Source organism: Oryctolagus cuniculus, chromosome 1 (assembly GCF_051225735.1).
Source record: "Oryctolagus cuniculus isolate XC-2025 breed Fujian yellow rabbit chromosome 1, ASM5122573v1, whole genome shotgun sequence".
Taxonomy (NCBI): Eukaryota; Metazoa; Chordata; class Mammalia; order Lagomorpha; family Leporidae; genus Oryctolagus; species Oryctolagus cuniculus.
Genome location: NC_142867.1, coordinates 34,180,709 through 34,205,269, shown reverse-complemented (window position 1 = coordinate 34,205,269; position 24,561 = coordinate 34,180,709). Strand labels below are relative to the sequence as shown.

At 52.2% G+C, this 24,561-nt stretch overlaps 1 protein-coding gene and 1 long non-coding RNA gene across 7 annotated transcripts; both read right to left on the bottom strand.

Moving 5' to 3' along the window:
• Nucleotides 1-1,385: 1,385 nt before the first annotated feature.
• PAX6 (paired box 6) lies at nt 1,386-18,427 on the bottom strand. 5 transcript variants are annotated; one of them, XM_051818783.3, is made up of 12 exons: nt 18,346-18,427; nt 17,914-17,975; nt 14,236-14,366; nt 13,413-13,454; nt 13,103-13,318; nt 12,198-12,363; nt 6,215-6,373; nt 5,689-5,771; nt 5,332-5,482; nt 5,108-5,223; nt 2,579-2,729; nt 1,417-1,540 (listed from the first exon to the last, which is right to left on the bottom strand). In XM_051818783.3, the coding sequence occupies exons 2-12, from the start codon at nt 17,921-17,923 to the stop codon at nt 1,455-1,457; spliced, it is 1,311 nt and encodes a 436-aa protein (XP_051674743.1). In that variant the 5' UTR covers nt 17,924-17,975; nt 18,346-18,427; the 3' UTR covers nt 1,417-1,454.
• A 4,071-nt stretch (nt 18,428-22,498) lies between these two features.
• On the bottom strand, nt 22,499-23,943 carry LOC149128355 (uncharacterized). 2 transcript variants are annotated; one of them, XR_016218031.1, is made up of 2 exons: nt 23,671-23,943; nt 22,499-22,615 (listed from the first exon to the last, which is right to left on the bottom strand). It is a non-coding gene; the product is annotated as an uncharacterized LOC149128355 (long non-coding RNA). The 2 variants fall into 2 exon arrangements; XR_016218030.1 differs by lacking the exon at nt 23,671-23,943 and adding an exon at nt 22,715-23,042.
• Between the last annotated feature and the right edge of the window lie 618 nt (nt 23,944-24,561).

Genomic DNA, 24,561 nt, shown 5'->3' with positions numbered 1-24,561 from the left:
GAAAAGGGAGAGCGCCTGTTTGAGAAAGGCAACAGCTTTCAGAGAGTCTTATTTAAGAAATCTACTTTTGAATATACTTCAGTGAAATCATTGTTGAAATGGGCTGACAATGGAAATCTGCCCAGATTGAAAACGCCAGCCCTAATTCAAAAAACAATTCCTAGTTAATGGCTTGTTGCATTTTTAAATTATTTCTAGACTTTGAGCTTTCAAATTAAATGGCTAGCTAGGCAGTGTTACCAGTTTGTATATGTGTTGTGAGTATAAATGGGCACAGATCTACACAAAGCTTTAAGTGGAATTGTTTTCCTATTTATGGTATCTGTAAGAATCATTTCTTTAGGGATCTTCAAGATATAAAATTGAGTATATATGAAAATAATCACTGGTTTAAAATATTAATCTAACATGGAAACAAAACTTGTAACACCACACTATGAGGTTAAAAAGAAAATAGTATAATAAAGGAAATACAAAGGCTTTGGCATGGTTTTTACAATCAACAATGGTTAATTCTGATATGTAGTTGTGAACAACTTCAAAACACTTAAGTTTAAAACTCTTGCAAGCACTTTTAATTGATTAGGAATGAATTCTAGATGCACAAAATGATTGGACTGTGAACAGTAATACATCTATATCTAAGAACAATTAACTTTTGCTGGCCAAAAAGAAACGTATGATTGCATGAAAATGTGTATAAAACATCTATAGAGTATTCTTGTCAAATATAAATGAAATTAACTTTATTATAGAAATCATTCTGAGGATTTCTAGGGAAGACAAATACTTACATTTTGACATAAAACAGATTGGATTATATCGAAGACACACTCTACCGTTTAGCTATCAACTTTTTTCTTCCTTGAATTTATATCTTACCCTTTTTTGCACATAAAGTTCATCTGTTAACAACCTTTGGAAAACCAACAGATATTTCTTACATAAATCTAGTGCATGTTGTTCCAGGTTTAATTATATGCAAAGGAATGATACAAACTTGGAACATCAGTCCATAAACTATGAACAGATGGGTAGAAGTATTCGATATATCTTGATAAAACTTAAATTCGTGGAAAAAAAAAATTTGTTGATCATGGTTTCCTTTTTTTTTTTTTTAAACAACTTCATGACCAACACAGATCAAACATCCATCCAGGCTACATTGTTCTTTTTTTTTTTCTTTTCATTATTAACATACAAATGCCCATTTACAAATAATACACCAAAATGAATAAAAGTTTGGATACCAAAATGAAGATTTGTTCCAACTGATATCGTGCCTTGTGTATGCAAAGGTCCTTGTTTCAAGTCCATTTCCCCAGGGGTATGACACAGGACCCGGATGCAGAACCCAAGTGCTTCTAACAGCCATTTTCCTTTCCTGAACTCCCAACTGTCGTGTCCACATAGTCACTGACTGCGTTATCACAATATTTCCTTTTTTTTTTTTTTTACTGTAATCTTGGCCAATATTGAGACATATCAGGTTCACTTCCGGGAACTTGAACTGGAACTGACACACCAGGAGAAATGAGTCCTAGAAATGGATGAAAGAAATAGCCATGTAGATATTCCCTTTGAGAGACAGGTATGGATATGAATTTATCAGTTAAAAAAAAGAAGAATCTGTCAAATGTCCCAACAATTTTTTCACTAAATTAAAAATATGTCAAAAAAAAAAAAAGCACCTGCAAAACTGGACATCTGTTTACATGAGCATACTTCAAAAAGTTCAGGAAAAATGTGTCCTACCAAAAGTGCATAGATTTCAAGATTTCTTTGCACCAAAATAAACTTACCTTTTCATTCCATTTTTCTAAAAAAATTTCAAGTACCTTCAGATGGACCTATTGAATTCCAAGTCTCTCCTCCAGAAAGAACTGAGGAGTAAAGAGGCCAAGAAGTTTCAACCCAGCTGCTGGCTGGGTTCTCGTGTTAAACTCTGGCCAATCATCTGTCCTCAGAAAGCCTAGTCTCAGGCTCTGTCAAGAAAAACATCATTTTGGCCTATAAAGCATCAACCTACAGCTAGCTTAACTGGATTCACCTTTGCCATTTTCCCTGGAGACAAGGGCAGCAAAGTGTTCAACAAACCCTCACAGGGTTAAGAGGTTATTTTTTTTTTTAAAGACAAACTTTGGTTAAAAGGAGATGACCTAGGCCGGCGCCGCAGCTCAATAGGCTAATCCTCCACCTAGCGGCACCGGCACACCGGGTTCTAGTCCCAGTCGGGGTGCCGGATTCTTTCCCGGTTGCCCCTCTTCCAGGCCAGCTCTCTGCTGTGGCCAGGGAGTGCAGTGGAGGATGGCCCAAGTGCTTGGGCCCTGCACCCCATGGGAGACCAGGAGAAGCACCTGGCTCCTGCCATCGGATCAGTGGAGTGCGTTGGCTGCAGCGCGCCGGCCGCGGTGGCCATTGGAGGGTGAACCAACGGCAAAAGGAAGACCTTTCTCTCTGTCTCTCTCTCACTGTCCACTCTATCTGTCCAAAAAAAAAAAAAAAAAAAAAGGAGATGACCTGGCAAAAGCAGCTGTAGAAGCCCCCTGTGTGCGGGCTGCAGCGAGGAGTAGCTCACCTGTTGAAGTGGTGCCCGAGGTGCCCATTGGCTGACTGTTCATGTGTGTCTGCATATGTGGGGGAGTGTAGGTATCGTAACTCCGCCCATTCACTGACGGGCTGGTGGGCAGCATGCAGGAGTACGAGGAGGTCTGGCTGGGGACTGGGGGCTGCAAGGAGAAAGGCAAACTGTGGTCACTGAGAAACATAGCACACAGCCACATTCCCAGGCTTAAGGATCCCTTCATGTCAAGAGCTGGAACATTCCATACGAAAAATCTGAGACGAAGCCTCCAACTTGGCTACGCCTCAAGCTTCTAAAGCTCTGTAAATTCAGACAACTGGCCAGCTAGACGGTTGACAATAGATGTTTTTGGTCTATTTTCATCTTGCTGTGTGCTGGCATCTTCAGAAAACTGTAGCATAAGGACTTCCATCAACACATCACCTCTCCTTGCAAATCCATCTGTATTAGGGGAATTCTATGACCCCCAAACCCCTATCTCCAGCTTAGGGGCAGGGAGGCGCTCTCTGTGAAGTTTGGTGTCCCGCCTTGGGAACCTTTCATAGCTTGACTCGGGATTAAATATCCTGTGACAATGCAGATTCACAATGATCTCAGGTCCAGGTGGTCAGAACGGCAGTATGTATTATCTCACCCAGTCCCAAGAATTAGCTGGGACTTCCCAACAGGCCCAAAAGCTCCGATTGAGTTTCATCCATTGAATTGGGTTGCTACCCTCTAACTAACTACGCAAAGCTGGGACAAAACTTGTCTTGAGCTCCCATGGGTCTGTACTGGGGCAGCAAACTGGGGATCTTGATCCCAAGAACAAGGGAGAAGATGGTCCTGCTCTGCTTCGGAAACCGGAGAAATGCTTAACGTGCCCAGATCCACATTCTCAGAGATCGTGAGAGGAGAGTTCAGAGGACAACACCCGCCCTGTGCAAAATCATTGAAGTTTCTGTTTAACAGGATCAACAGATGGACGGACCCAATGCCCCGCCCACTCCAAAATGCATTGAGAAGTTTTCTTAAAAACTAAAGTCACTGCTTTTATTTTCTTTATGTTTTAGGAATGTATGTGCCTTTTAAATTATATCAGTTGTGCAGAGTTTTAAAGTCTGTATTTGAAATAAATCACCTCCACACACCAGTCTCTATGTGGAAACAACCCTAACAGAGGGGCCACATTTATTTGTTTGTAATTGCTATGTCATATACACATTCTGTCAGCTTCAGGGAAACCTGCATGTTGTTACAATATGTAAAACTGAACAAGACACGCTGGCCTTATTAAAGTCTGATGACGACTGCTAACATCAAGTTCAAAGAGGCAAACAGGCCTTGAGGGCCCTGTCAGAATTTCAGCTTGCATTTGTTTCTAATTCCTGCAATCACTTCCTCTAGGCAACCTGACTTCTGGAAAATTCCAAGGCAGCTATAGCAACACCAACTAATGGACTGCTAATCCCTTAATTTGCATCAATTGCACTATGGCCAATAATATCCAGATGCAATAAAAATAAACACGTGAATAATTTTCTGAAGATGCTTATCCAGTTGCCCCGTATTAGTCTGAAGACTGGGAAACATTCATCTTGCTGTTATTGGGACTTGAAATCCAGCAAAAGATGTTCAGTGGAGAATAAACAATCTGTGTAACCCCAGCACTGTTTCCAGCAGGGGCTCATGCTGGCCAATGTCACACCAGCCGGCATCTCTAATTGTTGCACAAACAGGAATCTTAGCACAGCCCACCACAAGATGGACTGTTTTCCCATCAAGATTCCATCTCGCAACAAAGGTCTCGTATACCGCATCGCATCTGCCTTACACAACTTACATTATACAGGGTGTACCTAGCACAAGACCTAGCAATGCAAGGGCTGATAAATTCTTGGGTCAGAATTCAGAGCAGGCTCGTGTACCCAGTGAAGAACATCAAGCTTTCAAGGCAACTGAGAATGCCACGAACTCGTCACATATTCACAGCAAAAACCTTCTACTCTCTTTTTAATTTAAAGACACAGAGAGAAAACTAGCCTTTTCATTGTACAAAGCGTATCTTACCAGTGAATATGAATCCCATTTCCAACCCTTTTTTATTCCTTACTACTTTCTTACTTGCACCCTCTGTAATGCCCAAAATGTATATATAAATTCTATATTCGTTAACATAAAGACATTCATATAAAGCCAAATTTTATAAATACTAACCTCTTACTACCTCCCAACATGCTGGCATTATTTCCATTTTCTGGTACAAGTTTCACTGGTACTCAAAACACGCCCCACTACTACCCAACATTATCAAGCTAACAATGTGATAAAAGGCAGATTGACTTAACAAGTCAAATTTTATTTGCTTTTAAAAACATCAATCAATCCATCCATCAGCTAAAAGAGATTAGGTTAGCTGTCTTGAACTTGACTGGTCAAGCCAATCACTGTGGGGAGGGAGGCTCCCAAGGGTGCAGCCCCTGACCCATTGCTCGTTTCTCCCCGCAGGCCCCCGTTAAGCAGGCCACTGGCAGCCTCACTTACTTGCATAGGCAGGTTATTTGCCATGGTGAAGCTGGGCATGGGCGGCAGAGCGCTGTACGTGTTTGTGAGGGCTGTGTCTGTTCGGCCCAACATGGAGCCAGATGTGAAGGAGGAAACTGCAGGGAGACAGAAACGACAGGCAGTCACGGTGGATGTCAGGGTCCGGAGCAAGCCCCGTTCAGACACATGGGTCAGCAGTACTAGCGTCAAGTCCCTCCAATTACCAGGCGTGGTGGGCTGCGGGATTGGTTGGTAGACACTGGTGCTGAAACTACTGCTGATAGGGATATGACTAGGTGTGTTGCTGGCCTGCCTTCTCTGATTCCTCAGTTTTTCTTCTCTTCTCCATTTGGCCCTTCGATTGGAAAACCATACCTGGAAATCAGATGGAACAGGTTAGCCCTGTGCCTGTCGTCAGCCCAACCCCACCCCAGCACGCCCATTGCTGCCCGCCTGTGTGCCACCACCATGGCAGCAGGGTATTTAGCAGGCTGAACCTGTTACTGTTTACTGTAAAGAGACAGTCCCCCTGCGGTGGAATGAATCACAAAGTGCACAACCAAAGGGCCCTCCCAGGGTACCTGTATTCTTGCTTCAGGTAGATCGATTTTGGCTGCTAGTCTTTCCCGAGCAAACACATCTGGATAATGGGTTCTCTCAAACTCTGAAAGAGTAAATCGATCTTTCTGTCATGCCAGAACTACCCAAAATGTGTGGACCGATCCCTGGGTCACACCGGTTCCCACCTCCAGACAACCCCTGCTCCAGTGTTTCAACTATTGGTGTCAATTGTCCTTGGGCGAACTGCCCCACCAGAACCATACGAAATGTTCCACACAAGTACACTCAACAACGCTCCTGCAGCCAGAGACAGCCGCATCATTTCTCCCTTATAAATCACACTCATGAATTACTGGTACATGAGAAGAAGAAAGAAAACACACTGAAAAGATGCCCAGAGAGAGGGGGGGCTGGAGGAGAAAAAAAAAAAAAAAAAAAACCTTTTCAGCCCTCTAAGCAAAGGGCCTGGCTAAATTTAGCTCTTTGTCCTGAAGATGTGGCATTTACTTTGATTTCCTGCTTCTCTACTTTGAAAAACTCCATCACCTTTCTCCAGGGCCTCAATCTGCTCTTGGGTAAAGGATGTTCTATTTCTTTGCAGCTTCCGCTTCAGCTGAAGTCGCATTTGAGCCTCATCTGAGTCTTCGCCATTGGAGCTAATGGAGTTGGTATTCTCTCCCCCTCCTTCCTGTGGCTGGCAGCCATCTGAAACAAGAACAGGATGGTAGGAGAGATCTGCAGTAACGTGGAGCCTCCAAGTTACACACTGGACTAGTCACAAACTCCAAGAGCAGTGTATTCAGACAGCCTCCCCAAACAGATCCAGGGTCACCATCAGCCTTCTTGTCACAGAGACAGCAGTTGACATTCCTTTCTGTTTTTCTCAAGATAAGGCTTTGCAATATACACACACACACACACACACACACACACACAGCTGTTCAAATGACAACACCAGCACTGAAGTTCCCTGTGAAAATGATCTTTCCTAAGTAAACCCTGACTCCCCAGGTGCCTCCTCCAGTTCCCTTTCCCTACACAATGCACCTACCTATGGCTGTGTTGGGGAAATAGAAGAGTGATGCTCAAGATTTCAGCTGATCTATAATCAGTAATTCCTATCTAATCAATTAGATGTTGATAGGTTTGTAGAAAATGCTATTAAGAAACCAAACCAAGCTTGTAATCTTTTTAAAAAAATATTTATCTAGTTTTTATTTGAATTCTGCACAGTCAATTTCATTTTAAAGGTTGTGAATTTAGAAGTGCTCGCATTGTTCTGCAGTTTTATTCAACTATTGTATGAGTGCGCTTCGCCTTGACACCTATTACGAGCACAGCTGTAATTATATCATCACCAAGAACAGGCTATAATTGCTGAAAATGGAATTTTATATTTAGATAAAAGGACTGTCCATTCTTTGTAATGTGTTGCACCAGAGAAAAGTAAGATTTCTTTTAAATTTTTAACGTGTAATTTTAAAAAAAGAAATAGTTCACTAACTAGCTAACTGCGCTCCACGGCAGCTGAATCCTTGGCATATCGTTTAAGTGGTACATTTTTAATGAGGGTATTTCCACCACTTTTAATGTAATTTCTATCATTAAACAGGGGAAAGTTTTATTGTTTTCCCTCGCTGCTTGGAGGGCAAGCCATGCACATGGGCTAGCTGGCTGCTGCCCGGCACCTTGCTGCAAAGCCCCTGCTGAAGAAGCGCCCGGGCCCTGTTGGAGCCCCCAGGGTCACTACAGGCTGGGTCCTTGGGCTTGGGTGCTGGGGTCCCCCCCCCCACACCTCACCAAGGGGCTGCCCCCCTCCCAATCCCAGAAACATGGCCAGTTGCGGGGGAGGGGCCAGTCGGGTGCGCTTTGGTGGGAATCGACTTGGCCAGGAATATCATTTATAACCAGGAGACAATGGCGAGCGCCTTCAAAGAGTTCAGGGAATTGTGACAGGATCTAGTGGGATCTTTTCAGGAACTTTGAAATGTTTTAAAACCCCAACTTTCTCCCCCATTTAAACAGGCGGATTCATCGGCACTGGCCACCATATGGGCCCTTGGAGATCTATTGAGATGACCACCAACACTTGAATAGCGAGGGCCTGCTTTTCAGCGCCGCACAATGCCCCGCAAGTAAGGGAAACTATTAAACTCCTGGGGCAGGAGCGTTGGCAAACTTTCGTGGGCAGAATTTGGAGGCCACAATGAGCGCGGACAACAAAAGGATTCTCTTGAGGCGTGCAGCGGGCCACATTGTGTTACAAGGAGCCCAGTCAACAGACTTTTCAGTGAAGTGTGTTAACCCCTCTGCTCTGCTATCATTAATCACTGTCCGGAGAGCGGGCGCCTCGGCGCGGCTTAAGGCGCAGGGCTGGGGGGATGGAGGGCGGATGGGGGGCCGGGGCCGGGGGTGGGGGAGGCGGAGACCAGGGCTGGGGGTGGATGTGCGGGGGGGGGGGGGGGTGGGGGGGGTGGAGAAGGAGAGGGAAGAGTCCAGGGCCGGTGGTGGGGGAGGGCGGGGGCCGAGTGGGGAGGAGGAGCGGGAGGATGGAGCGAGCCAAAAGGCTCCAAAGAACGGGAAGCCAGAAAGGTGTAAGAGGAAAGAGCGGAAAGGAGCGCCAAGAGGGTGGAAGGAGAAGAGGAGGGAAAGATGCAGAGGAAGACGAGGGCGAGGGGTGCTCCCCTGGGGTCGCCTCGGGCTGCCCCAGAGAGATGCGGTGGGGGCTGCAGAACCGAGGGAGCCACGCTGCACTCCCCGTGCGCGGCGCAAGTGTCTGAACTGATTTACCGTCCCGACTGTCCGGGTGACTTTGCCAAGCGTTTTGCCGGGCCGGGGGCAGTGAGAGCAGCTCCCCCCACCACCACCCGACCTCCACCGCCAGTTTTCGGGTGCACTGAGGGAGGAAGACTGGAAATCACCCTTTGGGGCCCCCCAGAAGGCCCATGGAGACTGACTTTGGAAATCACAGAGAAGTCTTTGGCTGTCCGAGGTCCAGAGTGTGTATGTGTGTGTGGGGGGGTGCTAAGCAGGACACACCCCATTTCCCCAGGGCAGCACTCACGCCCTGCCTCCCAGAAGGACACACCCCGTCCCTGCTCTGGCACCTTCTATCTCACCAATTGAACAAAGCCGCCCGGGTCTCCCTCTGGAGATCCCAGTAGGTAGCCTTCTTCGCTCTGCTGGGCTCCTCCGACAGCTTCCTCCTTTTCAAGCTTGGAGATGCCTCTTCTCTCCCTCCCCGCCTCTCCCCGCTCTTCCCCAACACACACACTCGCTCGCACGCACACACGCGATGGCCGCCCAGGGCCTGCGTGGACTCGACCATCAACTGACATTCACTGGGAGGAAAGTGAACCAAACTAGGAGAGCTCAATTTTAAACCTTAAAAAAGATAAAATAAAATAAACAAATGGAGCGGAATGAAAGGCCAACCAACCAGGGGAAGCTCCCGGCTGTAGGAATCCCGCCAGAACCCCACACCGCGAGCGCACACCTGAGAGTTGTGCCGTTTTTTTTGGTTTTGCTACTTTAAATGGAGTAATTCTTTGCAGCCAGGCGGTGACCGAGTGGTCACTCTTAGATTGGCGCGCCTTTCTCCCCCCCCCCATCCCCCTTAGTGGATTTGCCTTCTACTCTTAAAGCTTTTAACAAAATAAAACTACAGGTTGGATCTCAAATTCCGCCCCCCATGATAACCCTAAGTGGAAGACAATTAAGATATCTTCTTTAAAAGGCGCCCACTCGAGGCCGCGTAAGAAGGGCCTTCAATGGGCGCCGTCCACCTTCCAGGCTAATCCGCGGGCAGGCGAGTGAAAGCGCCTCCCATTATCCCAGCCCCAGGACCATCTGACGCTGGGGATAGGATTTGTTTCCTGGAAGAAGGAGAAGGGGGTGGGAGGGGGGGAAGACGCTGGGAAATAAAATCATTCCTTGGTTTCTTAGTGTCTTAATCAGTGAGGCGGAACACAAGCAAGAAAAGATAGCAACCCGGTGGCGGCACCTTTTCAGCTCCCGAGCGCGGATCAAAACATTGTAGCATCTGTTGAAAGAGAGACTGACTAAATCCTATAGAAGGCCTGGGTATTAGGGGGGTTGGGGGGGGAGATAAGAAAAAGTGCCTCCGTGATCCCTAAAACCACCAAATCGCTGGAGAATTGGAGCTGGATAGAGTTGTCTCTTGTTGTCAGCCTACGACGTCACTTTATCCACTGCCGCACGGCGTTGATCAGATGGACACCATATTTGTCTCCTTCTGAGACCTAACCTCGCCTTATGCTTTTGGAGTAATGGACCCTTTCAGACCCAGGAATCGTTTCCCGAGTCGGGGAAAGGGGCCAGGGAGGGAGGAGGCACCTCGGAGCGCCAAAATGCCTGAAGACTCCCCAGGAACGCGAGCGGAAGCGCCCCGCCGGCGCCCGCAGCGCCCACGCCCGCCACTCGGCTCGGCTCGCGCCACGCGTGCTCGCCCTGCAGCGGGGGGCGACGGCCCGTGCCCCCAACCCGGGCCAGGGGTTTAAAGCGCGGGGAGGGGAGACTTAGCAGTTGATGACCCCGAATTCTCTAACTAGTCCCCGAAAAGTTAAAAGCTCCTGAACTAGCGCCACCTCCCGTCCCCCCTCGTCGCATTTTAAAAGGCCCTTGCGGTCAGTGAGGTGTTCGTTTCCTTCTCGCTAGCTCTTCAGGACGAAATTCTGCCCCAACTGGGTGCCACCTCTGGTGGAAGCTGCTGCTCCGGATTGCTGTCCGGGCTCCAAGAAGCAGGAGGGGGGCGTCCAGCCTCTGCGCCCCAAGCAAACTCGAGCCCTCGCTCCAGGGGAGAGGGAGGGCAAGGGGGTGGGGGGGATGGCGCAGGGCGGAGGCTCAGAGCTCAGCTCGCCTAGGTCCCCTAGTGCCTTGTGCCTGCCCAAGACAACTAGGACCGAGTGGGCCAGACTGTTGGGGGGGGAGGGGTCGGCAGGACTTGAGACTGTTGGCGGTGGAGGGGGGACCCGCCCGAGGGCGTCACTTGGGTGTGTCCAGGGTGTGCACAGGGGAGTCCTACAGTTTCAAAGACCTGGCGGAGGTGGGGCTGCCGACACTCAGCCAGGTCACTCGCTAGTCTCACCAGAGGCGGGAGCGGGCCTGCGCCTGGGCGCCCACTGCGCTCCCCGAGGCCGCGGGCTCCGGGCTTGCGCGGGTGGGGTCGCCCAGGGGAGCCGGGACCCTGCGTGCGACAGGAGGCCTCTGCAGCCGCGCCACCGCGCTGGGAAACAAGAAGCGAGCGCTTTGCTCCCTATCTTCCCAGTGTCCGTCCTATATTGTTTTCTGCTCTTAAAACTGACATGTCTAATTGGCAATTGGTGCCGAATCGTGTCCAGAGGTCTCTTGTGGAACATTTCTACAGCTGTCTCCTTCAACTAGACGCTTATTCATGTCGCCTTAATGAGAAACAAAACGTTCTCTAATGAGCAATTACAGAGCGACAGGATTGTTCCCATAACAAATTCTTGCGAGTGACAGAAGCATCCTTTGTACCAGATATTTCGCATACTGTTACCGATTTTCCCTTCTCCGGCCCGGCTCCGTGCAGGCGCCGGGCACCCAGGCTGGTCCCAGAGTGCACGGACCCGCGAGTAGCTCCGTCGCCATTCCTGGGCTGCCACCCCCGGCCCAGAGCCCCTAGGCTCCGGTGTGCTCCCGGGAGTGAGACGCCACGTCCCATTATCCCGCATATTATCTCCTTGTCACGAGGACAACAAATACCGATTAATCTTCCTAGTAAACTGTTTCCTATTCTTGACCAAGCTATCTCGGTGGAGGGGTGGGGGTGGGGAGCAACCCCACCTACCCACGCACCACCCGCTCATCTTCCTCCATCACTTCTTACAGATCACAGCGACTCTCCTGGAAGTCCCTGAGCCGATCCTGGCACCCTGCAGTTGGACTCACGGTATCCTCACCCCTGCACCTCTACGTCACCACCCACAGAGTGAGAACTGGGGGACCCTCCAGCGTCAAAGGAGGAGGGGAACAAGGATGATGGTGTTGCCTTAGTTGGGAAACCACCACTTCCAATGCCCCATCCTCCACTTGGCCCTGCTTGGGGCTGCTCGCCCTCTCCCATGCAACCTACTCATAGTCACATAATTTGTCAATTACAGCAAAAAGTAAAATGATACAATTATGTTTACTTCGCAGTCTGTCAGTGTGTTAACTTGTCACACTTCTACAGCAAGGGGGCTCTCCCTGCATTTTAATGTCAAATTTGAATAGGGCAACACACAGCTTGCGCTTCCACACCCGTGTACGCCTACCCACAAACACACAAGCCAAGTGCATACACCACCCTTACATTCCCAGTCCAAGACAGTTCAGCAAGCACCAGCTACATACAGTGCGAGTCCATGTGTCCCAGGTCAATGAACGCAGTCAGTCCCCTGCCGTATTCCCCAAGCATAGAAGCTCAGAGGAGGAAAAGGTTGGGGTAAGACAGCAAAAGTAAGAGGCTGTATAGAAGGGGTTGGGAGGATGACTGCTTCAGTTTTACCTTGTGTGGGTTGCCCTGGCACCGAAGTCCCGGGATACCAACCAGGGCGGGTGCCCCAGCTTCCGGTCTGCCCGTTCAACATCCTTAGTTTATCATACATGCCATCTGCGCCCATCTGTTGCTTTTCGCTAGCCAGGTTGCGAAGAACTCTGTTTATTGATGACACCTGCAAATCAAACCAAAATCAAACCAAATGGTAGCGTCTCCTGAAGACACATCACCCCGTCTTAAGTCTCCATCTGAGTCTGCCCACTGCTTTACAGAAGGACCCTCAACACATAAAAATAAAACAGAACTCCCAGCCATGCTGGGATAGTGGGTGGGTTGGCCCGAGATATAGTGGAGAGAATGACAGCCATCACTTTGGGTCTGGAATTTGAATTGGGTAGAGAACTGGGAGCCTGGAGGGAAGGGTCCTTCATCATTGCTTGGTATTTCTGGTAACTTAACTCACACGGTTGCTTTGTTAAAAGACTGTCCCCCAAAGAGATTCAGACTCAGAGTAGACCTTTCATTTCACTTGCTTTACATTAAGGTAAAAATGAATGTGTGATGCCAGAAGGAAGGTTCAGGCAAATGAACCTTTGGAGCAAGTCAGAATCTGGTTTTCATTCTCCTGCTTGATTCCAAGGCCTTTTCCCAGTGCTTCCACCCTCTGGTTTGCAGCATGCAAATGAGATGAACAGCTCCCCACAGTTGACTCCCATTTCCCAGGTGGTCCAAAAAAAAGGTCAGGGCACTCCTCTCAACATCCCCAGGTACAGAGGAGACAGAAATGAAGTGAGCGAGCGACACTAGGGGAGGGAGGTGGGGGGAGGCCCGAGGAAAGAGGCAGAGAGAGAAGCGGTAGAGAGGAGGGAGCATGGAGATGGGGGAGGGAGCACGAAGGTCCTCAGTGAACTTACACTTGGTATGTTATCGTTGGTACAGACCCCCTCGGACAGTAATCTGTCTCGGATTTCCCAAGCAAAGATGGACGGGCACTCCCGCTTATACTGGGCTATTTTGCTTACAACTTCTGGAGTCGCTACTCTTGGTTTACTACCACCGATTGCCCTGGGTCTGATGGAGCCAGTCTCGTAATACCTGCCCAGAATTTTACTCACACATCCGTTGGACACCTGCATAGGGGAAGTGGACAGAAAACCACATTATTAATAATTTCAAGACAAAAATAAAATTGTTTAAGTATGCATTAAACAATGACAAGCTTACGTTTTGATTGTCCAGCACTTGGACTTTTGCATCTGCATGGGTCTATAACACAAAAATATACCTTCAATGGTACGAGAACTTACTGCAGAGAGCTTTTTTCTTAAAATTACATTTGTAGCCCTAACAACTACAAATATGATACTTTCAAACAATTTGAACTAAAAAATGGAATTTTAAAGTTTTCTTTAAAAAAAAAAACTGTTTTCTTAGACACTGCCTAAAGATGCATCAAAACGAAGTCAGATTAGCTTTTTTTTTTTTGGCTGACTTTGCTTCAAGTGATGTTATCTTTTAAAGAGCAAAGAGGAAACTGAATTTTTATTTCTTTTTCCTTAAAAAAATATGCCCAGTTGAGCAAATGCAAGTTAGGGAGGGGTTAATGGCATTTGTCTCTTAAAATCTATCTCTCTACATATATTCTTCATTCTTCATAAATATGAAGAGTACAAATAAGATCTCAACATCCGAGGTAAGCACGGGATGGGGAAGAGGAAATGAAATTATGTCGGCTTCTATCACTCAGCTCATTCCAATTCGCAAAGGTTACCACAATGAATGTTTTTACCAAATGAAAAGGTTTCTTTTTAATCACACATATGTCTTTTCCCCCCCTTTCAGCAGATGAATTCTCTTATGTAACTGAGCCAGGTTGGAAGAGAAGGGAAGGATGGCAGAAGGAGAGGGGAAAGTGGAAAGGCAAGGGAGTGAGGACGGGGACAGGGGTGGGCGAGGGTGAGGGGTCCATAATTAGCAGCGTTTGCAGTAAGAAATGAAGAGCGGAGGGCCGCGGGGGCGGCGAGTGGGGAGGCGGCGGGAGGATCACCTGCAGAATTCGGGAGATGTCGCACGGCCGGGCCCCGCTGTGAGCTAGCTCTACGATCTTCTGCCGGGTGGAGTCCGGCAGCGGCCGCCCGTTGACAAAGACACCACCGAGCTGATTCACTCCGCTGTGACCTGAGGAAGGGGAGAGCAGAGCAGAGCAGAGAGAAGAAAGTGGAGGTAGAGGTGCAAGAAGTGGAGGAGGAGGAGGAAGAACAGAAGGAGAAGGAAAAAGAGGAGAAGAAACAACCACAATGCATCCTCAGCGCCCTGCCAGCCCGTGCCAACCTCTGGCGAACAGGTCCTTGCTATCGATCAAAAGCCGACAACAGGACCACCAGCCAGCCATGCAGGGCATCGGGCAGCCCAGCCCCAAACACAGTCATGCTCCAGCCGGGCGGACTGCTGAAGCAGCAGACTCAGACACAAGCCAAGGATGGAGAACGCAGGTGCCCCTCTGCTGCCATCTCCCCGCAGCGCCCAGCCCAGGGTCTCCCCTCATAGGCTCTCCAGCCAGACCCTGAGCCCACGAGAAGCAAACAACTGACCCAGAAAAGTCTCCCCAAGACCTCCCCTCTGCAACCAAAACCCGTGGGTTCCACGGAACCCACACTGAGCCTCCAAGGTCTCTGCAGCGTTGGAACAAGAACAGCAAATCCTACAGCCGCTCCGTGCCTCCCTGGACACTTAAGTCCAGAAACGTCGCCGTCGCGATCTAAACTCTGGCAAAGGCACAGCACGAACACCGGGTTTGGTTCGGTTTTGTTTAATAGAAGGGAAATGGTCAGAAGTAGGGAAGAACCAGAGCGACCGATATGTGGCCGAGGAACCCCAGTGTGGGTTTTCCGCGCCTCCACCTATGGGCTGAGGGTCAGCACCGCTTCTCGGCTCCTACCCCAGAGCAGCCGGGCCTCGCGAGTGGGGCTCGGAGCCGTCACTGCTCGCCTGACTTCCGCCGCTGAACTCCGCCCTCCCCACAGCCAGGGACAGACATTAGAGAAAAAAAAAATCCAGAAACAGAAAAGGAAAAGGCCATCCGCCCTTCATCTGTGCATCTCACCGTCTCAACCCCCAAGTGCAGCCTCACAGAGCAAGCAGAAGGAGTCAGCACCCCGCGTGAGCCCCCTCCCCAGAAACCGCCGACACACAAACAACGCCAACCCCCGACTTTCACTTCCTTAAAAATCTCCAACCTGCAGCCCCGACTCTAGAGAGCAGCCTTCCCAGGAGAAGACGTGGCTCCCTGCTCGCTCTCCTCTCTCCTCTCTCCTCCTTGGAGCCTGCTGATAAATTGACTCCAGGAGCCTGAGCTTCTTAGCAATAAATAAGCTCCAAATATAGAAGAGGGGGGAAAATATGATGAGCCTCTCTGACATTTGTCTTTAAAATAAAACTAGCTGCACGTCAAGTTTGAGCTTAATTTCTGGAAATAGGCGGAAGTCGCTCCGGATCATGCATGGAAGGCTAATTGAAAAGATCAGTCGGGGCGCTTGTGGCAGCCTTGTCACTTTGTGACAGTGCTCCGCTCCGGGAAATTGCATCGTCACGACAAACGGGACCGTGATAAAACGACCCTTTCCGTCCCTATTTGTAGATCACTCAGACGAGATTGAACTGCACTAGTTTCCCCTTCGAGGGGAGCCGCGTTTTCAGGGTAGCCCAGGGCTTGGGGCTGAGGTGGTTGAGGGGGAGGTTGCTCACCAAGGGGGGGGCTGGAGCCTCAACTCGATGAGAAGTGACAGGCGTCTGGGGGATCTGGGCTCCGGCCGGGCCCAGCGCAGGCGGGGACGCTGCGGGGACACTGCTTCTCCTACACAGCCAGGCCTAGCCGTGCTTCCGGTTTCTCCCAAATTCCCTTTATTGCTTTCCCGTGCCTCCCAAGTCTGTTCCACCGCTGCGCCTCACTGAGCCCCGCGTCTGTGCCAAGGGGGCCTTGGGGGGGGCGGGAAGCAAGGCTGTCCGGAAGAGGCAGAGAAGAGACTTTCCAAAGTTCAAGTACTGGCCGGAGCATGCTAGCCCTCACCCCTTGTCAGCTCACCGCAAACACCACCAAAAAAGAAAAAAAAAAAAAAGACCAAAAAAAAAAAAAAAAGGCATGCTACCTCCGCAGCTACGGCCCGCGGGTGCTCGCCCAGGATTCGCCGGGGCCAGGGCGCCTCTGCCAGCATCGAAATGGCAGCGAGGAAGCGCAACTCTAAATTCCCCTTCAGAGGTTAAGCCTCAATCATTGTGTCCCTTCCCTAGGGACGGCTGGCGCTCTCGCCCAGTGGCGATGATTATGCGCCTCGAATTCGACCGCGAAGCATCTAATAGGAAAACATATGGTGTCAATTTGGATGCTCCGCGCCTCGCGCACACCCGGGAACGAGCGGCACAAAGCCCCGCGGGCCGGCCCGCGACCCCGCGCCCCTCGGGGCCCGCCAGCCAGGCCGCGGGGGCAATCGCTCAGCGCTGCGTGCGCCGGCGGGGTCCACCCGGGGACCTGCGGGCTGAGGAGCTTCAACTCCAGGGGCAGGGAAGCCAGCCGCACGTTGGGGTGGCCAAAGGCATTCGCCTCGCCAAGGTGGGTGCCTCCCGGGTCAGGCCTCCGAGTGTGGCAGGTTCTGCGCAAATCTGCCGTGTCGCTTGCCGCCCCTGTGCCCATTCTGAGCCTCCTGTTCCACCAGCCCCAGCAGCACCAGGGGGCGACCGGCGCCTCCGGAACACATGGGCTGGGCGCCGAGGACCCTTCGGAGCCCTCGCGGTTCGGCAAGAGCAGGTTGCTGGAAGATCTAGGCCCTTCCACGCTTCGAGCCCTTAAGCCGCGTACAGATTGCGGTGAACCCCTGCCCGCCCTGGTTTCATTCGGCCTCTAGGCTGTAGCTCTGGTCTAGCCCTGCCGTACGAAGGCACCTAGCACCTGGGCACGAGGGCGGGTGGGGGCCCACAGGACCTGGGCAGAGCAAAGAAGGGAGGCACAAGAGCCCTGGCACAAGAACCGAGCACTACAGGCCCGCGACAACCCGGCCCGGGCAGTTGCAGCTGTTGCAACGTCTGGGCGCAGCCTTCACCCTCTCCGCAGACCTTGCTCTCTCCTGCAGCCGGGAGCAGCTCCCACAGCGCCGCTCACCGCCCCCACCCCGCTGCGGGCGGGCTGGGGTGCTCCGCGCCCTTTCCCTTCTAGGCCCGTAGTTGGGGTGGGGAGGGGAGGAGCTGCCTGCCCTGAGAGTGACTGGGGGAGGGAAGCCCCCTACCCCCCCCCCCCCCCCCCCGGTCGGAGCATTCAGCCTCTGCTAAGCCCAAAGGGGCCTCCTTCTCCCCAGTGCAACCAGGAGACGCCTTCGCCCCGCCCTGCTCAGCCCAGCCCCTCTCCCCGGGGTCAGAGCCCGGGCAGGGGCGGGGAGGGGGGTGTGAGTTACAGGATTTGGGGGGGATGGGGTTTCTCTACCGCAGCTTCAAAAACTCGGGCGGGCTGTGCTGGAGGGCGCAGCCCCTGCTCCTCCAGGATCGGGAACCGCAAAGCAAACGCCCTCCGTTCGCCGGCTGCTGGATGCCGAGTGGGCCGCAGTCACTGCAGATCACCGGCCTTTTACCCCTGCCAGGCGACCTGGCCAGCGCGGCCACTGCCAGCCCCTGTGCCCTACCCCAACCCGCAGCACCACGCGTCCCCAGCCCCAGGCCCGAGAAAACGAGAGGCACTTACTGTTCTGCATGCTGGCGTTGGCTGGGGGCCGCAGGATCCCACGGGGCTCGAATTTGGGGGCTCTGTTAGCAAGAAAATTGGAGTTAATCCCGGGCCGCTGCACCAGGTAGGCCTGGACTCCCAACAGGGCAGGGCCTGGGGCCAGGACAGAACACTCCTTTAGGAACTGATCCCTGGAGCAGCTTGGGGGCGATTGGAGGGTCACTCGGCTCTGCCCTCCAGTGCTTGCGAAAGCTAACTTTGGGGCTTCAAATAAAACACTCTAACATTCTCAATCTGTTTCCCCTAAATCCTTTAGTAGTTAACCCTTTAATCAGAGAAATGATGACCCAATTTTGAATTTGTTTTCTTCCATCTGAACCATAATGAAGAAGCATTATGAGTTGGACTGCTTCAGGTTTTGAAGCCCAAAGCAGTCTCGGAAAAACTTGCCTGATATCAAGGATGTCTGTCCACTCTTGCAATAAAAGGCCTCACACATCTGCACGCCCCTAGTTAAAGTCTTCCCCCTAAGACAAAACAGAGGGAGAGAAGGGTAGGTTACAGCAGTTCCAACGCGGAGGTGCGGGGAATCTCGAACCCCACCCTCCGGGAAGAGCCGGCGCCAAGGACTCAGGGAACTGCCAGGACACACTCAGCCCCAGCCTCACACCTTCAATTCCAGCAGCCTCTCCCACACAAGTCCCCACCTTTTTGGAAAAGGGTGCTCTGTCCTGGATTGGGGGAGATGGAGAATCCGAGAAGCTGGGGGTCCCCCTTGGCCAAAAATATAAAGAACCAAGAGAAGAGGAAGGGGAAAACAGAGGAAGCAGTGAAGGCCAGGAACTTGGGGGGTGGGGTGGAGGTGGAGAGCATGATTCCTGAAGTTTGGAGGTGCAGGGAAAGGGACCTCGGTGGACCTCGCAGTGCCTGAGGGTACAAGCTGGAGCATTCTGGGAGGGCTGCAGGGCCACACTCCCCTCTTCCTTGTGGAATTTCAGCACCCCAGCTCCCCTCAACCCAACTCTCTGGTTATTCTTTTTCCTTTGCCCCCCACCCCCACCCAAACACACAGAAGCTCCCCAGCCAGACCCCTCTCCATCTGGCTCCTGGCCCCTCGGGGACTTTGAAAAGTGGCAAGCCCAACTTTTTCCCCTAAACCTCACTTACTGTGATTAACTTCTCTTTTGGCATTTAGATCTTCCCCCCTTTTACTGTACTGTGACACACGCTGTCTACCTCGCCTCACTGCTCTAAAAAGTACGAACAGGAGGGGGTGAGCGTGGCCGACAAAGCCGACAGACAGCGAACAATGGCTTCTATTCTCTGGCTCTCCCGAACCCAAAGAGCAAAACCGAGTCTCCCTAACCAGCAACACAGCTTCCAACCGAACGCACCAACAACTCCCCAGCTCACAAAGGGAAAAGCCTCCCACTTCATAAGTCCTGACCCTGTGCAGCTTCCCCAAGGCTCTCCCTCCACCACTCCTTCCCCACCTTTCCTTAACAAGGGGTGGGGGGAAGTGGGGGAATGGAGAAAATAGAAAAGTAATTTCTTGTTATAAATATCTGGAGGTAATTGTGTTACTGGTGTGAGTTGTTAGGGGCTGTAAAAAGATACAACGGCACCGTGGGGAGCTCAATTGGGAAGAGAGAGTTACAATAAAGAGCCCATTCAAGAGGATTGCCCAAAAAGAGACAGAGACAGAGAAATAAAATAATGAAACAATCACAGAATCATTTCTCCCTGTTTTTTAATTGCACGTTTTCTGTTTTGCTTACGATGGTTATTAGTTTTTGCCTGCCTACCTGCCTGCCAACAATGGATTTCAAGAAATACATTTTTCTTTTCAGAGCCATTCGTGGTCTAATTTTTAACTAGCTGGGAGGTAGCTTCAATTCATAAAAATAAACCTAAGAGGAGGAGGACTCTTCAGCATCCGAATGTGGCCTGCAAATATTGGCCACAGCAGAGAGCTACCAAGTTACCCCTGGCTGGGTGGGCTCTGCAATGCCTCCCTTCTGTCTCTCAGACCCCACATCCATAGCCATGCCCTGGGTGGGCAGAAACCCCAACTCCAACTCAGAAAGTCCCTTTCCAATGTGGAACTGACTCTGAAGCTGCAAAGCAGAAGCAGGTGTAGGCGAGAGGGAGTTGAATTCCCCTAGCATGGGTAAAACTTCCTGAACTCCTCTCCCGAGCACACACCATGCACCATCACAATCAAATGTTCCCGTCCTGGCTGGTACCTTCTTGATGCCATTTTTAAAAATTCTCTAGTTGATCCCAGGAAGGCTAAGCTAATTAAGCAACTGGGAAGGTGGTAGCATTTCAAGTTCCTGGTTCTGCTCCATTCCTAACCACCACCACCACCACCACCACCACCACCACCACTACCACCACTACCAACCCCCCCCCCCGCCCGCCCTACTAAGACGCTATCTAATTACTTAAGTAATCATTAACACTTAGTGTAAAAGCAACCAGGGAAGCAGGGCACACTAACTCTCAGAAGCAGTCGGGTGTGCAAAGCATCCAGACCCTGCAACCACTGCTGGAGCCCCGCAGCCCAGCCTGGGGCTTTGTATAGCCTTGGCCAGGTCTTAGACCTACATCCAGGATGAAGAAGTCTCCAAGACATCTTCAAGTCGCTGAGGGTCTGATCCACTAGGCCACTGCCCCCTCCCCGTCCCCATCGCAAGCTCAACTTTCAAATGCTGTCGCTGTTTCAATTGCTTCATTCTCAAAATCCACCCCCAAACTCCTTAGCTGGAGTGCAGTGCTCACTTTCTGTCCTCCTGCCCCCAGCCAGAGAGTAATCAGCAATCAGGCTGATAAAGTTTTACTCTCTAGGGCCAAATAAGATAACAACTCATCACACTGCCTTGGGACGCTTGCACAGGTCACTGGTGGTAAACATAATAAATAAATAAATATTGTAGTGTCAATGGCAACAACTATTATCTCCCCTCAGTAAACTCGCCCAGTTTTCAAGATCTTTGCTTTTTGCTTCCTAGCCCGCTCCCACCCTCTGTTCAAACGTCCTCAAGTTCGAGTTACACCATCCAAAATGGCTTAGAGAGCCTGGGAGCGAAAGAGGGGAAAAAAGAAAGAAAGAAAAGAAACCACGTTCACTTTGTTTTTAAACTTTCGAGAAATCAGTCATGACTGAAGGGCCGGGCTGCAGCACTCGAAAAAGAAAGCGTTTCCACTTGAAATTCAACTCCATTTCCCCCAATTACACTTGCTAAAATTCAGAGCTATTATGGCGCAGGGAGACTAAGAAAATCCGCACAAGGAAAGAGGCAACAACTTTATGAACTTTGAAAAGACACTTTTCCTCCTGGGGTCTTAGAATCGAAAAGCTCTCAAATTACTCAGCCTAATTAGCTGGGAGAGGATGCGATCAGAGGAGGAGAAACCCAAAGCTTTCGTATCGATTTTTTCTAAAACCTCACAAAGGAAAAAAAACCAAAATCAGGACTTAAAAAAAAATACAAAACAAAACCTAAACCACCTTTCCACCGCGAAACTTGTTGAAATGGCAACGCCGGATGCGACTTGATCAGAGCAAGACAAGAAAAAATACCCACCGAGCTAGGGGGGCTGCAGCACGGGGCACGCCCTGGCCTTCGCAGGGCAAGGAAGAGGGGTGGGGGGCGCCTGGGGAGCAGAGTTTCACGTTCCGAGCCGCGCTCCAATAAGTTGGGGGCAATAGCCTGGAGGCTTGATGGAAGCTGGCAGTCCTCGCTCTCGGCTCCCAGCTCCCTCGGCGCGCGCGTCCAACCGCGGTGGCCTGGTGGCTTCCTATCCGGCTTGCACACGCTTGCTCTTTTCTCTCTGCCTCCAGCTTGTGGCTGCCTTGCCGACTGCCTCCGCTCGAGCTGGCGGCGGGCGCTGTGCCCCTCGGCGCTCCGATGCCAGAGGGCTCCTTTGCGCCGGAGCCGAGCGCGGCACAAAGCCGGAGGGCGGGCAGGCGGGCGGCGACGCGGCAAGCCGGCTCTCTCTCTGCGCGCCCCGCTCTCTGCGCGCTCGCTGGGCCCCGGGCTGGACAAAGCAGCCGGCGGCGGCTGCTCTCGGCGACCGTTCCCGGCCTTGGGCACCGCAGAGCCTTTGGGTCCTGTCCCGCCGGCCGGAGCATTTGGCCAAGCCCGGGCCGGGAGACGCGGCTGCTGCGGCGCCTGGAGCCTCAGTTCTTCCTGCGAGCTGAGCCCGCGCTAGCGCTGGCGCTACCGCAGGGGCTGAGCCAGCCGCCCGACCCTAGCCCCGCGCCACTCCGGCTCTCGCTCCGGCTCGCCGGCCGTCGCCCTCCGATGCGGGCTTTCGCTAGAAGTAGAAAGTTTGGGCTCCTGCGTGGAAACTTCCCCGGCCTAACTCTCCCGGCGCAGCAGTGGGGGAGGGGACCAGCGAGAGGGGAGGAAGGAGAGGGGGAGGAAGGGGCAGACCTGCCTGAATCTTGCAATAAAAATAAAGCAAGAAGAAAAAAGCGGACTCACCTTTATGAGGCATCCTCTGTCGTCGCCAAAGCTCCTGTCAAGAGTTTTGTTTGGTTGGGGTTTTTTTTTTTTTTTTTTGCCTTTTTTTTTTTTTTTTTTTGGGTGTGCGGCTGTTGTTGCTTAAAGACCACAACGGTTTGAAATGACGGTGTTTTTAAAGGAGTTGCTGCTGAGAGTTTTCTCCACGGACGCTGCTGGGTTGGTGTGTAAGAGCAATTCTCAGATCCCTGGGAAGGAGACAGAGATTGACAATAAAATGGGCTGTCAGCGGCTGGAGAGTGAGAGATAAAGAGTGTGGGTGAGGGAAGTGGCTGTAGCCAGCACACCTATGCTGATTGGTGATGGCTCAAGTGTGTTAATGTGTGTGTGCCGGCGCCCGGCCTCGCCTCCACCGCTCCTCACTGGCCCATTAGCGAAGCCTGACCTCTGTCATCATCCTCCAGCAAAACACTTCCTCCTGCGCCTGAACCAGAGCGGGAAATGAGGCCGAGCCACGGTTCGCTTTTCAAACCCACTAATCACTCCGCAACATGCAAATGCACCGCTCGCTCCCACACAAAATATTGCTTTATGCAAAGCAGCGCCGGGGCCTCGCGCCAGCCGATTGGATGCTCCCTCTCCCCGCCGGGTGCAATTGGTCCGTTTGTTTGAATATGAATACACTTGTTTTCGGCTCCGCCGGTGGGTCCCGGCTCCTCTCCCCGGCGCTGGGCCCCCGCGCCCGGGCTCTGGCGCTCGCGACATCTCCCAGCTCCGCGCGCTCCGGGAGTCAGCACCGCGCGCACGGCGACCGCGAACTTGAGCGGTCGAGCGAAGGCCTCTGGGCTGGAGGGTTAGGAGGGGTGCACTCCCCCATCCTCCCAAGCTGGGTGCGGGACTCCCAGCCCTAGGAGGGAGCAAGTTTCTGCAGCACGGCGCTGTCCTTTCTTGCCAACTCCAGCGCAGCGTGGCCTGCCGCCCCGCCTCCGCCCGCCCTCCCCGCCTCCCCACAGTGGGACGCGGAGCTCAGTGGTGGCCGCACCCTAGCCCACCTGGCCTCTGGGAAGAAGAAAAGGGCGGGAGCGTCCCAGGGTCTTGCAGGCAGAGGCCGTGGCAAAGCCCAGGCCGAGACCTCCGGGAGACCGGTGGCCTCCCCAGCCTAGGCCTCTCGGGCCTGCCCGTTCCCCCACCCTCGCTCCCCTCGGCCCTTTCTTCTATTCCATTCTCCTTTCGGAAGCCGCGGTGCGCAACGGAGCGGAGGCGCAGCCCCGGCTGGAGAGGCCCGAGTAAACACGCCACTTACTTTGTGTACAGAGGGTTCTTGTGAAAAGCCCTGAAGAGTCCTCACCAAACACTCACCAACTTCTCCCACGTGCCATTTGTTGACTAAGTGCGGCCGCTTTTCCAGGCGCCCGAGAGGAGGGGGTGGATCCGAGGGGAGGGGGAGCGTGGGGGTGCGGGGATGACCAACGCCGGGAGAGCGCCTATGTGTGTCCCCGCCGGCGGTGTGGCTCTGCCAGCGTGTGTCAGTGTGTGTGCCACCGGTTATCCGTGCGTAGTGCCCGGGCGTCCGCGCCACGACCTGGGTCAGCCCGGTCCACGCAGGCAGCTCCCCTTCAGCTGCTGCCAGGAAACCGGGGAGCAAAGTAAGTAAATGGCTTTTCTCTTCTGACCACACACCAGAAGTCCATTTGTTGAATGCTGGACGATTACGACACACCTCAGTACACTCCAAAGGCGTCCCTCCGAGTCTGCAGTTTAGGTGACAGGGGAGCCGGCGGCTGCCTTGTCCAGCGCCGTACCGAGCTCTCTCGGATCCGGAAGGCCGGTAGAGCCGGGAATGGGAAGGCCTGAGCTTCGGGACACACCCCAGGACCGGGCAGAGAATGGTGTTGGAAGAGCCGAGGCCAGGAGGCTGGAATTGGAAGCCGCTTGACTCTCCGTGACTAATGGGAAGTGCTGCAAGTCAGCTCACCAACACAGCCTGCTCACCCTCAGCTGACCGCTCGCTGGCCGCCCGCGCCACCGAAGCCCCTGGGAGCCGGGTCGGGGAGCACGCTCTAGGGCTGCCTGGGGCCTCCGGGCCTGCTGTGGGCCGCACACTCTCGCCTGCTCAGGAGCCAGCAACGCCGCGACCAAGGAGCCGGAGCAGAGCTTCCGGGCAACGGAGGCCTCTGCAGCTGGAGCCACAGCT